Below are 15,931 nucleotides of genomic sequence, written 5' to 3' on the forward strand. Positions count from 1 at the left end.
GACAGAAAATACAACCAAGAGTTTTTCACCCATGATCTACCAAAATAATTTTTTTTTCACATGAAGGCAGAGATCCCACCTCTGCAAGTTCCCGAAATAGAATCCACAAAGAAGTGAACATAACAAATGGTTTGACGGTTTCAGTTCTCTATGGATTTCAGGATTTCAGGTTCATCAATGCAGCGGCTTACGTTGGATAACATAATGCAAAACTATAGTTTCATAGCATCTTTTTGTATGGGATGAGAATGTAGTTTGATTCCATCAATCATGGGAATCAAACTCATGATTCACTAGTGAAGAAATAACGAATTGGTTGATTGTCTTGTCGATGGGAAAAATAAAATCCTATAGGGTTCAGTTCACCAAGGGAGGAAAGAATATTCATGGTTTTCAAAACCGGATAGGACCGGATGATCGGACTGGAAAAACCGGGACCGGTTCCATTTTCCCCAAAAACCGGATTCCCCCCCAAAACCATTGATTTTGGTCAGCGAATCGCTGAACCGGGCGGTTAACCATTTGAACGGTTTTGACCTTTTTTATTTTTTTTGAATTTTTTTTTATTTTTGTCAGAACGGGCCGAGCATTCGGTTCGAACGGTCAGACTGTTCAACCTGGTAACCGGACCCCTGACCAGTTCGGTCACCAGGTTGGTTTTAAAAACCATGAGAATATTTCAGATTTAATAAGTGCTGATTTCAAATCTAAAATTGGGAGAAAGAAGATGAATGGATGATTCATCGAGGAAACCTCACAGAAAATAGTGTGAAGGAGAAATGTAGTGGTACAAGATTTTAACAAGAAAAAGAAGATTGAATTAGATATTATTAGAATGCCTTCTTACCGGATATTCCAAAGTGCAGTATCATGACCTCATGAGACCAATTAGAATGTAAGCACAACCTAAGGCCGGATACTACTAACAAAAAAAAAAAATAGAATTATTACATTGCCATACAAGTTACAAAGTTTCAGTAATAGTATATCCCCTGATTGAAAAACAGGCTTGCACATCCAGACATACAAAACACAGAGATCAGATTTCTCCTCGGTAGCCCCCTGAACCAAAATAGTCTCTCCGTGAATTGGCAATCGCCATACTCTTCTGGTGCTCCAATTTTGGACAGTCACGGATACGATGGCCAAGCCCACCACAATATGCACAACCCTTCACTCCACTGGCATTAGTGATGGCATCAATATCTTCCATTGGATCATTAAGTTCAGCCAGCACTGGAGGGATCCTCTGCTTGGCTTCTTGCAATAGGTGCTTCAGGTCCAGAAGTGTGGTCTCGCTTTGGTTCTTGTTTATAAATGTTGTTGCTATTCCTGTCTTTCCACATCTTCCTGTTCGTCCAATCCTATGGACATAGTTCTCAATTTCTGCAGGCATGTCATAATTGATGACATGCTGAATATCGGGAAAATCCAAACCCTTCGAAGCGACATCAGTTGCTACCAAGACATCCTTCTTCCCTGCTTTGAAAGATGCAATTGCATATTCTCTTTCTTCTTGGTCCTTGCCGCCATGTATGGCAACTGCTTCAACTCCTTTCAGCAGGAGATATTCATGAATATCATCCACATCAGCTTTATTCTCACAAAATATCAAAACAGGAGGCGGTGTCTTTTGTAGGCATTCAAGTAAATAAACTATTTTAGCCTCTTGTTTCACATACTCCACTTCTTGTATGACATCTAAGTTTGCAGCTCCTGCCCTTCCAACATTAACTGTGACAGGTTTCACCAAAGCACTCCTTGCAAAATTCTGGATCTTTGTTGGCATGGTGGCAGAGAAAAGAAGAGTTTGTCTTTGAGCTTTAAAATGGTCAAATACCTCCCTTATGTCATCTTCAAAACCTAAGTCCACTAATCTATCTGCTTCATCCAATGTCAGATACCTGAAGATAGAATAATATAGTGAGGACAACGTATTAAGAATCACTCCATAAAAGAAAATTTATTACAAAACTATACTAGTTCAAGAAGTTAGATTATAAAAGTAAAATAGCAATATGAATTATGAAAACATCAGGTAAATTCATTTAAGAACCAGCGAGATTAACTTCCAGCTTATGGAAGTTCATCAATGAAATTCCTGTCTGCCCTATCAAAATTTCCATGGAGAAAATTTTCAACTAAATATAAAACTGGCACTTTCAGTTAGATGAGGCCACCTTTTCCAAGTTTTTTTTGTATAAAATGGAAATATCAATATACAATTCTGAATTCTAATCCAAATATAGATATTATATGTCTGAAACATGTAAATATGTGATAATGCAAATTAAAAACTAGACAGCCAATAAAGATAAATTAAGAGTAACGCTGGCTGTTCAGGCCAAATGAAAGAAAAAAAAAAAAAGTCTTTTGAGCCTTCAAATGTATGAAATTTGCCTAAATCCCGTAATAAGTAGAAAGCAGAACAATCATCTTCCCTATCTTTTCCTTTTTTTTTATCAATCTTCCCCATCTTTTCCTGATCAAGGTTATCTTTTACCAGCATCCTTTCTTGGAGAAATCAAGTTTGGATTTGTACATTCAAACTGACCTCTTCAAAAAATACCAATTAACCCCTAAGAATTTATTGAATCTGGATAGTGTGAAAATTTAATGGTGAATTAAATGTACAGAAAGCAATTTTCTGTCCTGTCTAAATATGCCTTTATAGATTAAATAGGCACCTACTAAACTAAGTATCAACCAACTGAATTATATGTAAACACTAATAAATCCAGAATCACGGATAAATGCAAGCAAAAGCTTTAAAGGAATCAGAAGCTTGGAATTTGTAGTTCATACCTGCAATTATCGAGATTCATCTTCTTCTTGGCAAGCATATCCTTCAACCTCCCAGGCGTGGCAACAACAATATGTACTCCCTTCTTCACAACCTCCAGCTGCGACCGCATATCGACACCACCGATACAAAGCAATGGTCTCAACTCCGGATACCCAGACTCCTTAAGTGGAATCAAAAACTGCTCAACAACCTCATACGTCTGTCTAGCGAGCTCTCTTGACGGGCAAATCACCAACCCAAAAGGCCCTTCTCCGGGAACAATCGGCATCGTCACCTCTTCCTGCAAAGCCGCCATAATCAATGGCAGGACAAAAACCAATGTCTTCCCAGAACCCGTGAAGGCAATCCCAATCATGTCTCTCCCCGACAATATCACCGGAAGCCCTTGAACCTGAATAGGCGTGGGCTGCACGATTCCCTTAGCCTTCAACTTCTTCAGAATCGGCTCCGGCAACCGCATATCCTTGAAATTCTTAATTGGCGGCGGAACATCTTCGCCGTCGACAAGTATATGCCACTGCTTCCGGATCGAGTCACACTCCTTCTGCGGTATCCGTCGAATATGCAACGGAGGCTTCCATCCCGTCACCAGCGGTTCCGTATACGTAATGCCCTTTGCGAGCTCGCGTACCGACATTAGGGTTTTCCGGTCGGAGAGGTGTTCGATCATCTCCTTCTCCTGTTGGACAAGCTGCTCGGTGGGGCTAATCTCAGGGAGGTCACGCTTCAGTTGGGAAGCCTTGACAAGGAGGCTGGGTTTGGCTTCGGCAAGTTTGGCCCGCTCGGTTTCGTCTTCGAGCGCCGACGACTTGCCCTTGCGTTGGAGGATCTTCTGAGCTTCCATGAGACGGCGCTTCTTCACCGGGATGTATTCGACATAGTCATCGTCTTCCTCCATGACCGACGGAGGCTCCATCTTGCTCTGATCGACGGGATGCTCGCTTGACTTGCACCGAGACTGCGGAACTTGAAGCCCGACGAACTGAAGACCAGAGAAAGGTTTTCTGGTTTTGAGGCTCAAGACGGTGGATTGATGGGTGTTAATATCATTTTATATAGGGTTATTTCGGTAATTAACCACTTAGCACCCACAGAGTGTTCATCTCACGGCCACGGTCTGTTATACGCGCAGTAGGTCTAGACTCTCGGTCCATACCTTGAATCCCAGAAGACTGAAGACCTTTTCGCTCTGTTTGTGCAAAGTGTATGTTGGAATGAGTTCGAGACCTGTACCACGAAGAGAGAGCCCATGGGGGTTGCCGGAGGGAGATAATCGGCAACCGCAGGCGCACAGGTGTAATGATCGAGTTGAGGATGTAATCCAGGTAATGTGCAGAGTTTAAGCTCTTAGATCATCATGAATTCCAGTTGGGTCCGTGGAGGGAGTGGACTTATGATGCTTTACGCGTTTCACTAGCTTTATTACTTTGTTCGTTTTCTGTTTATCAGAAATCTTTATTAGTGTTCTGCTTGATTAAGAGTTGCAGTAACTGCTTATTGCATATTCTCATTTAAATCAATCTATTTCCATGACTTTGCATCCTTTGAATGATGATTGTTCATGTAACACGCCTCTCTTTCCCTCCCTTTTTTATGAGCAACTTTTAATTTCGTCAGAAAGAAAGAACACCTTTACATCCCAGGTGATATGGCATAAGACTGCCATTATATATTCTCTCTTTTCCAAGATGAAAGCTTCACCTTTGGCCTATGTAATGGCATTGCTTGAATCACCTCTAGCAAAAGTGGCAGTGGGCTAAAAGCCTAAAACCATTTGCCTTGGTGATTCGAATTCCACAAAGTAAATCCTTTATTTTTGCCTCATTTAACTCCAGCCCTGTAATTATCCATAATAAACCAAACTTAAAATAAAACTAGAAATCTATCCTGCTTCAATGAAATTCCTTCAGTACCCACTAGGCCAAAATTTATAACTGAGCTCCTATCGGTTTCAATTTAAGATCTTGGGAAAACTGGGTATCCTAACTGCTGTTCACCAGATGATGCTATGCCATTTCCATTGCATCACACATCACACATTTACTTATCAATTTCCAATAACTGTGCATACAACTGGAATAAGTAGCTCCAAACATAAATCATTATTTTCTTGCCCTTTTGTAAGATTAAGTAGCTCATGTGTCTCCATTCAACTGAGGCACCTACCTTCTTGTGAGTTGCTTTCAACTCATGTGAAAATTAATTATAATAGAATGCATGGGTGGCCTACACAGACAGCTTGAAGAGATCCAGGTGTCACAACCTTTTCTAAATGATTTAGTCTCAGATCTTCTAAAGGAGAATGAATGAAGATGATCAGGGAAAGGAGAAATCAAGAAAGGAGTCGCTTATGCCTTTCTAGTGTTAATTTGGTTATCCGTGGTCAGCACTAAACTTAAATGTTTTTTGAAACAGGTAAAGTATAATTTCATTAATACTAAGAGGATGTACATGAGATTATGTACCAAATGAAACTTTAAGCACCACCCCGCCCCAAAAAAAAAAAAAAATCTACATTCGAAAAAGAAGAGAAAGTATCATTTTAAAATACAGTATTAATCACCACATATTCTGGTGATGCTCTCTGTTCGAAAATCCTCAAGTTTCGTTCTGACCAGATGGCCCACAAGACTTCTAGAGGAACTGCTGACAAACAAACTCTGCCTTTCCTTGACAAGCCCAGAATGTCCCATTCTTGTGAAAGGTCCTTGACTGAGAAGGGACAGCACCAATGCAGATTAGCAGCCCTTGAAAAGTGGCTCCAAACAGCTGAGCTGAAGCTGCAATGCAAGAACAAATGGCTTACTGACTCACCCTTCCTGCTGCATAACACACAGTCTGTCTTGGATAGGGTATCCTCAAGAGCATTTCCTTAGTCAGACGCTTCTCTAGAGCGACTACCCAAGTAAAGAATTTCATTTTAGAAGGTGCAGCTGAACCCCGAATGGCTTTGCTGGGAAAATGGTTCCCCAAAGCTCCAACTAGGCCCTTGTAAAAAGATTTGACTGTGAAAACCCCTGTAGAAGTCCACTTCCAAAGTCTAGAGTCCTGATTCTGCACATCCAGAAGTTGGTTCTGCAGTAGAGCTAACAAATCAGAAATTTGATTAATCTCCCAATCATTGAAAACTCCTTCTAAAGGTAGGGCTCCAGCAAATTGAATTATCATTCACCTCATAGTAGTCTGCCACCCTAGCCAGTTTGTTATCTGCCATGTTAAACAAAGAGGGAAATCTGTCTTTTAAAGCAAAATCACCACACCAAAAATCTAACCAGAATCTCACCTTCTTCCCATCCTGACTTTGAAATGCAGCCCCTCACTAAAACTACTGAAGGTTTTTGATATTCCCTTTCACAAGCTGCAGCCGTAGGATGAAAAGGGCATTTCTGTATCCCATCCATTGCTACACAAACAATACGTCTCAGCAATAACCTTCCTCCACAAATTGTTTGGCTCCATAGCAAATCTCCAGAGCCAGCTGACCAAGAGAGCTTTGTTAAACAGTTTGACCTTCCTTAACCCCAGACCTCCAAAAGAGACATGATCCCAGCATTAAACTTAAATGGTTGAATGTGTGCTTTCAATTAATAGATTAGAATTGGCATGCTTATGGATTTCATATTCTTCAATACATGTTACAGCTGAACAAGAGAGCTTTGTTAAACAGTTTGACCTTCCTTAACCCCAGACCTCCAAAAGAGACCTGATCCCAGCATTAAACTTAAATGGTTGAATGTGTGCTTTCAATTAATAGATTAGAACTGGTGTGCTTATGGATTTCATATTCTTCAATACATGTTACATTTAATTTATTTGCCTGAACTATATTGAGATTACAATACCTAGAATGGCAACAGGATAGGTTTGGGTCCTACTTGGACCTCTCTTTAACTTTAATCTTGACCTTTGTTTGATCTGCCTTGTGCGTAGAGTAGGGCATAGCAGGAAGTGGATCAAAGCAGGTAGATTGAGAAAGCTTAACATTAAAAGAAAAGAAAAGAAAAGAAAAGAGTAGAATAGATAAGTATCTTTGATCTTTCCACCTGCCTTACTTCTTTCTCTTGCATCTCACATATTTCTAGCCAAATTGTTATCTATTTTTGGAATCTTACGCTACTGATTATAATGATAGAAGGATTTGATCTTCTGTCTTCTTCAAGTCAAGGCTGAATTTGAATTGGAGAGTGGATTTGGATTTGCATTCCATTTATGTGCTGATTCTCAGAAATTGAAATGACTTTCCTCTCCATTTCATTTGAAATAGGGTTATACATTTTGCTACCTGTGGAGTTTGCAAATCCACAGATGACAGAGTTGACAATTCCAATTCCTCTCTGATCCAAACACAACCAAATTCTGCACTTTTTATGCAGAATTGCCATCTCTCTCACATTCTTCACTGATCATTTGGTACATCACCTATTTAATTTAAAATGAGGGTGTGTGGAAGAAGGATATTTCTACCCTCCAACCTTCCTCTGAATTTTCAGATCAACCTACTTTCTCTCATTAGAATATCTCTCCTCTTGACCAGCATACTCCTCTAGAGACTTATCAACTAAATTACATAGAAAGGTTCCTAGCCGCTCATCTTTTACTTAAAGTTCCACACTTTTCATCTCCATGGATCCCAATTCATCTCATCTTTTCTCCATCTATTCTCAGTCAATGGCATTCAGACCAAAAACATTGTTTTAAAATTCTTGATCATGTTTGCGGTTTGACAGAAAATGAATGCATACAGTTACCTATAGGAAAGTGTGGGGAACAAAGTGTGATGCTCTATGATGATTTTTAGAGACAATATTAAACTCACAATGAGTTTCCTGTTTTAAAATGTTTATATTGATAGGCTGTTACATATGTCATTAAGCTCTACAAGGCTTTGGAGTACCTTTATGTGAACTCCTAGTAATTTGTAACATTGTTGTGATGAAAAAACTTTGTGTTGAAGGTTAGGACCTATCCAGTCTACCCCTCCCAAGACCCCAGATGGCTAGGACATTGGGTAATGGCCTTTTTGTTGTTGTGACAAAAAAAACTTTATCTTATAACTAGAGAAATAATGATCTGGGGATAATCAAATATCTGACCTGATAATTGCATTACATTTTGTCTTATCTCTATGATCTATATGCTGTTTGTTTTATTACCGTTGTAGTGTCCTCACCACTGGTTCTTTATAGTGGACAAGGGCTTCCTCTTCATTAATAAAGTTTGATTTTACTAAAATGGGGTCCACTACTCAATGTTGGCCCCAGCTATCTGGGGATTTTGGAGGGGTGGACTGGATATGGACCTAATGATTTGATATGAAATAATTGCCAACTTAGATAACATTTTTTAACATTTTTTCTATATAAAGCTTCCTGTTTAGACAACCTTTTCTTATTTGGAACTTTCCTCTTTATATACTAGTTTACTGTTTTAGCAATATATATTTATTTGGTGGGAAATACACTCAGGGTGACTATCATAGTAATAGAAAGATGAATGCATCGCCCTATTGTGTTTTTAAATAAGTTGCTAAAAGTGGAGTTAAGTTGGTACTGTTGATTGTAGGCTTGATCTGCCAGACAAAGCAAACACTTGCTATCTTAACTGCTTCCTTTATCCTTCCTTTTGGTTGTTCTATTGGCTTTCTTGTATTTTCTTTCTTATTAAAGTTGCTTTGTTGTTGAATATAGTTTTGGGTGGCAAGGATGTTTCCGAAAATCTGCATAGATCAAATATATTGACTTTTGCCAAGATTCATGAATTTATTCTCATTTAACCCCCCATGAATCATGATGCTCAAGCAGCATTGTTGACTGTGTTATTAAGAGGTGGCTAACTTCTTCATTTGTAAAAAGCCCCTTGATTTGATATTTTTCCTTTCAATTGTGTTATAATTTATCATCAAATGTTATAGTTTAAGCTGCTTGAATTAGCGATTTGTAACACTTGTGTTTTGTTTTTCTTGTTAACTCTGTAGGCTTGCTTTGAGGGAAACCCATTTAAAACAGTTCCAGGCCCTTTCAAGCTCTTCTGGCGGTGCATGCGTTCTAAACCAGGGTACAGTGGAAAAATAAACTTTATCCCTTATTTCTTTTTTGTTCAAGTTAGAAATGTTAATCAATGTCCTCATGCTTAACATGGGGGAAGCTACTTATCTGACATATAAGAATCATTTTTATTTAATTTAAAATTATAATGGTAAATATATGAAATACATAAAAGCAAACACATGTATTTGAAATTTGAAACATCTGTTGAAAGGTTATTATTCTGCAAGTTTAGTACCGCAGGGGTACTTTGGTACTTTCATCACCTTTTATTTTAAGTTGTGTCGCCCTAGTATAAATAATAAAAAACTAATGCCGCCAGCATCTCCTTTTGTGACTCCAAATCTCTTTCTTTCTTCTCCCTTCCTTTCTTCCTTCTTCTCTTCTGGATAACATGGTATCAGAGCGGGACTATCAGATCTGAAAGAAGAGATTGAGCAAACCTTTTCTGTCTTCTTCCTTTGCCAGCTATAGTGAGATTTATTGAAGATCCAGATCCAGATTCAGATCGGACTGAAGTACTCTCTCTCCCTTTCTCCTTTTTTATTTTTTCTGGCTGTGTGCCAGAACAGAACCTGTAATAGGTTCAGTTAGTTAATGTGATGTGAGCAGCACCCTCTTCTTTCCTTTTTGTGGGGTCGGCTAATCCCTGTAACAGATTGTAGGTTGGTGATGACTTTTATATGCTGCGACAGCAGCCTTCTGATGAATTTGTAGGTCAGGGGATGATCTGTATATGCTGTGACAGCAACCACACTTGATTTGTAGGTCAAGAGGGGACTTGTACATGCTGTGACAGCAGCCATACCTGATTTATGGTAGGCCAGTGATGACCCGTGAGTTCTGTACCGGTAGCTGTTTTTGTTTAAAGAACGGAGATTTAAAAGGGGGGAAAGTAGGGGAGTGCTTGTCTCTAATTCCCTGGTGCAAAGTTTTTTATTGGGGTGTTCGGTTGTTTGTTTTTGGATTTTTGTGTTCACTTGGAGTGTAACCTGGAGTTGTAATTATGAATGGTGAAGACTCTACCACATCTGGAGTCTCCTCAATGCAGAACGGAGTAAGTGGGGGTATAGATTTATCCTTCCCTATGGTTGTTATACCCCTGGATGGCTTGAATTATTTAGAATGGTCGAGGGGGATCAAGTTCTACATTACTGCAAGGGGAATGATTGGGTATATAAATGGGAGAATTAAAGAACCGAATTCCGGGAGTGCCAAGTATAACAGATGGAACCAGGAAAGCAGTATGGTTATGTCCTAGTTTTTGGTGTCTATGCAATCTCAGGTGGGAAGGAACTTTATGTGGGCTGAAACTGCTTATGAGAGTTGGGAGTAGGCAAAATTGACTTATTCTGAACTGCCCTCTCACACGAGAGCCCATTGGGCTTGAAGCGTGGACAACACAGGCCCACCCATACCTTGTACACTTAACTAATTATAATGGGGGTGACGAGAACTGAACACTAGACCGCTGGGAAGCCAAAATGGGCCCAAGAATTAAGTAAGAAGCAAGGTTCAAATTTGAATAAGAAGTCAAGACAGCAAAGTCCAAGAAAGTTCACCACAACAAATATGGCTTCTCAAGAGAATCAACCCCCTACTACTACTATGACTCAGACACACTTCTAGTTCTGACCCGAGGGAGGATATTATTAATTCCTTCTGCAACCTCGTTAGATGGATTCTTCTCCTCTTTCAACTTCATTTGTGTCTATATCACGTTAACTCTGCCACACCTTTCCATGTATCGTTTCATTCCCCTGGCTCTCCTTGGATAATTGATTTTGGAGCGTCAAAGCATATGACTGGTAAGTCCACTTATTTCTAGACCTATCACCTCCTCTCTGGAAGAGACAAGGTGAGACTAGCTGATGGTTCATATTCTACCATAGTTGGTTAAAGAACCATTTCTCTTCCCTTTGGCCTCACCCTGACTAATGTCTTACATGTTCCAAAATTTCCTATTAATTTGTTCTCTGTTAATAGTATCACTAATTCTTTAAACTGCTCAGTAACTTTTTCCCTTCTTATTGTGTACTCTAGGACTTAGCTTTGGGGAAGGCGATTGGTAGATGACGTATGGTGGATGGACTCTAAATGCTGGAGAATAAGGTCGGTCTTACAGTCATAGAGTCTAAGAGTCAGTCTAGTACATGTCAGGTCTATTTATGGCACAATCGTCTTGGTCATTTGCTTTTTGAGTCTTTAAAATTGGTGTTGCCATAGTTATTTAAGTCAATGTCAGTGTTACAGTTTACATGTCAAACTTGTCAATTGAGTAAGCATTGTAGAACTCATTTTTCTTTAAAAAATAATAAATCTGAATTTTCTTTCCATATTATTCATTCTGATGTTTGGGGCCTTGTTACTTTACCGTTCGACAGTGGCTACAAATATTTTATTACCTTTATTGATGATTACTCCAAATACACATGGATATATCCCATGCGAACCAGGGATGGAGTACCAAAAATCATCTAAGATTTCCACCACATGATCTTCACCCAATTTCAAACGAAGATCCAAATTTCCCAATCCGATAATGCCAAAGAATTTTTTCATAATGACCTCATGGAATTCTTTGCTTTGCATGGATTATTTCATCGTAGCTTGTATGCCCTAACACCACAACAAAATGGTGGTGTTGAAAGAAAGAACCGACACCTTCTTGAAGTGAACAGGGGTTTACTCATTCATATGAATGTCTCGAAACGTTTTTGGCTTGAGGCTGTCCTTTATGCTACCTATCTCATTAATCCTATGCCCACCCGCTGGTTAGAGTGCAAAGCCTCACATCAGCTTCTTTTTCCTAAGGCTCCTCTTCTTTCTATTCCTCCACGTGTGTTTGGTTGTCGTTAGGGGTGATCATGGGCTGGGCCGGGCTTTGCACTTATGATAAGGGCTACAGCTTAGGCCCAGGCTCGGCCTGGGGTTCCGGGCTTGAAACATAAGCCCTAGCCCAAGTTTATAGGGCCCAGGCCGGGCCGTGCCGTGCCTAATTCCAGGCCAATGTCACTCATATATAAAACGTTAAGTATCTATATATTAAATAACATAACATGCATATAAACTTATTTTATACATTATATAATATAAAATATTACATATAATATCAATTATACATGTCATGTTATAATATTTATATATAAAATATATAATATAATGCAAAATAGCATGTATACATTATACACAAAATGTGCAAGTTTAAATATATGCAGGTTGGGCCGGGCTGGGCTTGATGTATTTAGCCCAACCCTGGCCTAAAATTTGCAGGCCCGATGTGGGCTTGGGCCTAAACACAAAACCCAGGCCCAAGCTCAGAATTTCAAGGCCGGGCCAGACTAAAATGATCACCCCTAGTTGTCGTTGCTTTGTTCAAAATATGGCCCATCGTGGAAAATTGGATCCTCGTGCTATTCCTTGCATTTTCTTAGGGTACTCCCTCACTCAAAAGGGTTACCGATGTTTTGATCCCGTCTCTCGTAGATATTATGTTTCTATGGATGTCTCTTTCTTTGAGAGTTGAGAGTGAGCCTTTCTTCCCTGTTTCTCCTCAGGGGGAGTGTAGAAATGAGGAGAAACTGGTTCAACTACCTCCTCTTCTTGATCCTCCTCCCTTTCGGGTTTTCTTTCGACGTCACAAAGGCTAACCAAGTTCCAGATCTATGGAGCATCCAGAAGCTGTACCACCAATGCCATCAAACTTTCTAGGGGTGGATCCTTCCCAACTAGGTACTTTGGTTCCCATTGATGCTCCTGACTCTATTGCCATTGATACCTCTATTGCTGATGACCTTAACCTTCCTATTGCTTACTAGAAAGGTGTTAGGTCTTGCACCACTAAACACCCCATGTCCCACTTTGTTTCCTATGAGAACATTTCACCTTCCTTTCAAGCCTTTCTATCTTCCATTGACAGTGTTCCTATTCCTAAGAATGTGGCAGAAGCTCTTTTGATACCTGAATGGACAGATGCTATGAAGGAAGAGATAAATGCTTTACATAAAAATGGCACATGGGAACTCGTAGATCTTCCTGGGGGGAAGGAACCAGTTGGGTGTAAATGGGTTTTCACAGTAAAACATAGGGTCGATAGAACAGTGAGCAGTATAAAGCTCATTTAGTGGAAAAGGGGTTTACACAAGTGTATGGAGTGGATTATGCAGAAACTTTTGCACCCCTTGCTAAGATGAACTCCATTAGATTTCTTTTCTCCTTAGTTGCTAATCTTGATTGGGACCTTCGTCAACTTGACGTCAAGAATGCATTCTTAAATGGTGACCTTGAAGAGGAAGTATAGGTGGTGCAACCCCCTGCTTTCTAGGGCTCAAGGTAATGAACAAAAAGTGTGTAGGTTAAAAAAATCATTATATGGCCTACAACAATCACCGAGAGCCAGGTTCAGTAGATTCCATGTAGCAGTTCAGCAAAGGGGATACAAACAGTGTTAATCTGACCACACATTGTTTGTGAAAAGAGGGGAAGGAAAGATTGCAGCACTAATAGTATATGTTGATGATATGGTTATCACTGGTGATTGGAATGATGAAACACAAAAGTTGAAGAGTTTCCTTGCTACCCAGTCTGAAGTGAAGGATCTAGGTCCTCTAAGGTACTTCCTTGGGATTAATGTGGCCCACTCACAAAAGGGTATCATCATTTCCCAAAGAAAGTATGTCCTAGATCTACTCCTATTGATCCTAACTACAAATTAGGAGATTGTCAAGGTGAACCCATTGAGGATGTGCAACAATTTCAGAGACTTGTAGGAAGACTGCTATATCATTCTATGACTCAACCAGACATTGCTTATGCAGTGGGTGTTCTTAAGCCAGTTCATGCATGCCCCTAAGATTACCCACCTTGAAGCAACAGAAAGAGTTCTCAAATATCTTAAGAAGTTCCTAGGGGCAGGCTTGTTGTTTCAAAAGAACGGGCATTTGAAAGTTGAAGTGTATACCAATGCAGGTTGGGCAGGATCCTTGAATGACCGGAAGTCAACTAGTGGTTAATTTACCTTTATAGGAGGGAACCTAGTTACTTGGAGAAGCAAAAGCAGAATGTGGTAACTAGGTCTAGTGCTGAAGCTGAATATCGGGCTATGTCTCATGGAGTGGCTGAAATTATGTGGCTAAAAAATTTGTTGAGTGAGTTGGGCTTTCTGGTTTATGGACCTATGACTCTTTACTGTGATAACAAAGCAGCCGTAAAATCGCTGCTAATCTAGTGCTGCATGATAGAACTAAGCATATCTAAGTTGAAAAACATTTCATTAGAGAAAATGTTGTCACAGGGGAAGTGTGTACTCCCTATGTCAGTTCTGAAGACCAACTTGTAGACATCTTCACAAAAGGGTTACATCACTTGCGACATTATGATTTATGTGACAAGTTGGGCATGGTTGATATCTATGTCCCAACTTGAGAGGGAGTGTTGAAAGGTTATCATTAATAAAAATCTGACGCCGCCAGCATCTCCTTTTGTGACTCCAAATCTCTTTCTTTCATCTCTCCTTTCTCTTCTCTCTTCTCTCTTCCTTTCTTCCTTCTCTTCTGGATAACAACATCAAACATGTAAGAAAATATTGTTTGGAAGAGATATTGATTATGGACTCCAATAGTCTCTACTCTTACCAAGACCACACAATTCTTGTGATTAGGATTTTGAGTTTTCTAAAATATAATAAATTCCTGGGGTAACAAAAGAAGGAAAAAAGAGTGTCAATACCAGCATCTGTATTAACTATTACATGTCATTAACAGTTGGTAATTTAATACCTCAGTACCCACTGAACTATTGCTCATTGAAGCTGGTTTACACCATAAATGGGCCTTGCATGATTTGAGATCCATGGAGAGGGGCCTAGTACATGATAAAGTAGCTGTTGTTGCTATTTGTGGTTATTATCATTAATTCATCTCAATTTTCCTGCAGGGAGGAACCAACAGATCCATTTTATTATTTGCAGCTGGATCCCCCTAAGAGAGAAGAGGCCAAACTCGAGTGAAGCTTTAACTATTATAAGGTTTGGTTAAGACATGAAGAATCGTCTTTCCAGCTGCCTTGACATTGTTAATAAAGACTTTCCTTGGGATTGAGACAGTTTGAATGTCAGTGCTGAATACTGGAATTCATTGCATCATTGGCTTGTTAGCTCCTTGTCTAATGTTTTGTTGCCTTGCTGAAGCAAGGACAAGTTTATTTGGAGCATAAACTGGAATTAGCTCATATTGGAAGGGAAGTTCTGTATTTTGTAGGAGTAATCAAATGTGTCTATAATAAAAAGAACTCAGCATATAGTGGACTGAAGAGTCTCCAACTTCCCAAACTTTAAAATGTGAGAAGTATCTTTGGAAGAAAAGCATATCTCGAAAAAAAGATTTTTCATAACTTGCTGCCAATCATCTCAGTGGTTGAAGGTTCCTCTTCAACCCGCCTTACAGAACCAAAAAAAGTAGCAAAATGTAGCCCTCCTGACCACTGCCATGAATTGAAACATGTTATAAAGTCTGGATAAATTTGTCTTACCAGAAAATATCAGTCTTGATTTTCTCGAGAAATAAAGTTACATATGCTCAAATCTGAATGGGGAACAAAGTATCTAGGCCATGTTAAGTTTCGCCCAGTTTCAAATTTTTAGAAGCCAAGAGGACCCTAAAAAATTGCTTGGTGAAAAAGCAGTAAACGGGCTTTTTCCACCCAAAAAAGCCGTTTGAAAAAGCAGTTGATGCCTTGATGGGCGGCTTATTGCCTCTTGCGCTTTCAAGAAGTGCTTCATCTTTTGCATCCTAGTTTTGTCCATTTAAACTTTTTTAAACACCCAGATTGCCCCTGTTAAAAATCTAAAGCCCTCGCCCCCATTTCTTCCTCACTTTCCTCTCTATTCTCATTTTTATCATTTGCAGCGGTAGCAGGTTATAACCAGGTTCCGTTTCCAGCCAACTTATTTGCAGCAAAGAAAATAGTGTTTAATGAGCATAAAATGCTGTTTATACATTTTTTTTTTGTTTATAAACAATGGAGAGTATTCTCTTTATATTGGCAAAAACCTGTTTTCTATCAAGCAATATTCACAAATAAT

The 15,931-nt window shown here is 39.5% G+C and overlaps 2 protein-coding genes across 2 annotated transcripts; one reads left to right on the forward strand and one right to left on the reverse strand.

Annotated features, from left to right (window-relative positions):
* Window positions 1-795: 795 nt before the first annotated feature.
* On the reverse strand, window positions 796-3,722 carry LOC148869506 (DEAD-box protein abstrakt). Its single transcript, XM_088971022.1, has 2 exons — window positions 2,806-3,722; window positions 796-1,904 (listed from the first exon to the last, which is right to left on the reverse strand). Exons 1-2 carry the CDS (start codon window positions 3,720-3,722, stop codon window positions 1,040-1,042), a joined length of 1,782 nt encoding a protein of 593 aa, XP_088827148.1. The 3' UTR covers window positions 796-1,039.
* Window positions 3,723-3,940: 218 nt separating this feature from the next.
* Window positions 3,941-15,159, forward strand: LOC148869507 (hexokinase-1 protein). The gene is made up of 3 exons (XM_088971023.1): window positions 3,941-4,131; window positions 8,781-8,860; window positions 14,785-15,159. The coding sequence occupies exons 1-3, from the start codon at window positions 4,021-4,023 to the stop codon at window positions 14,855-14,857; spliced, it is 264 nt and encodes an 87-aa protein (XP_088827149.1). The 5' UTR covers window positions 3,941-4,020; the 3' UTR covers window positions 14,858-15,159.
* The last annotated feature ends 772 nt before the right edge of the window (window positions 15,160-15,931 follow it).

This window comes from Nelumbo lutea, chromosome 2, assembly GCF_056320005.1.
Source record: "Nelumbo lutea isolate HS-2025 chromosome 2, American lotus-T2T, whole genome shotgun sequence".
NCBI classification, from domain to species: Eukaryota; Viridiplantae; Streptophyta; class Magnoliopsida; order Proteales; family Nelumbonaceae; genus Nelumbo; species Nelumbo lutea.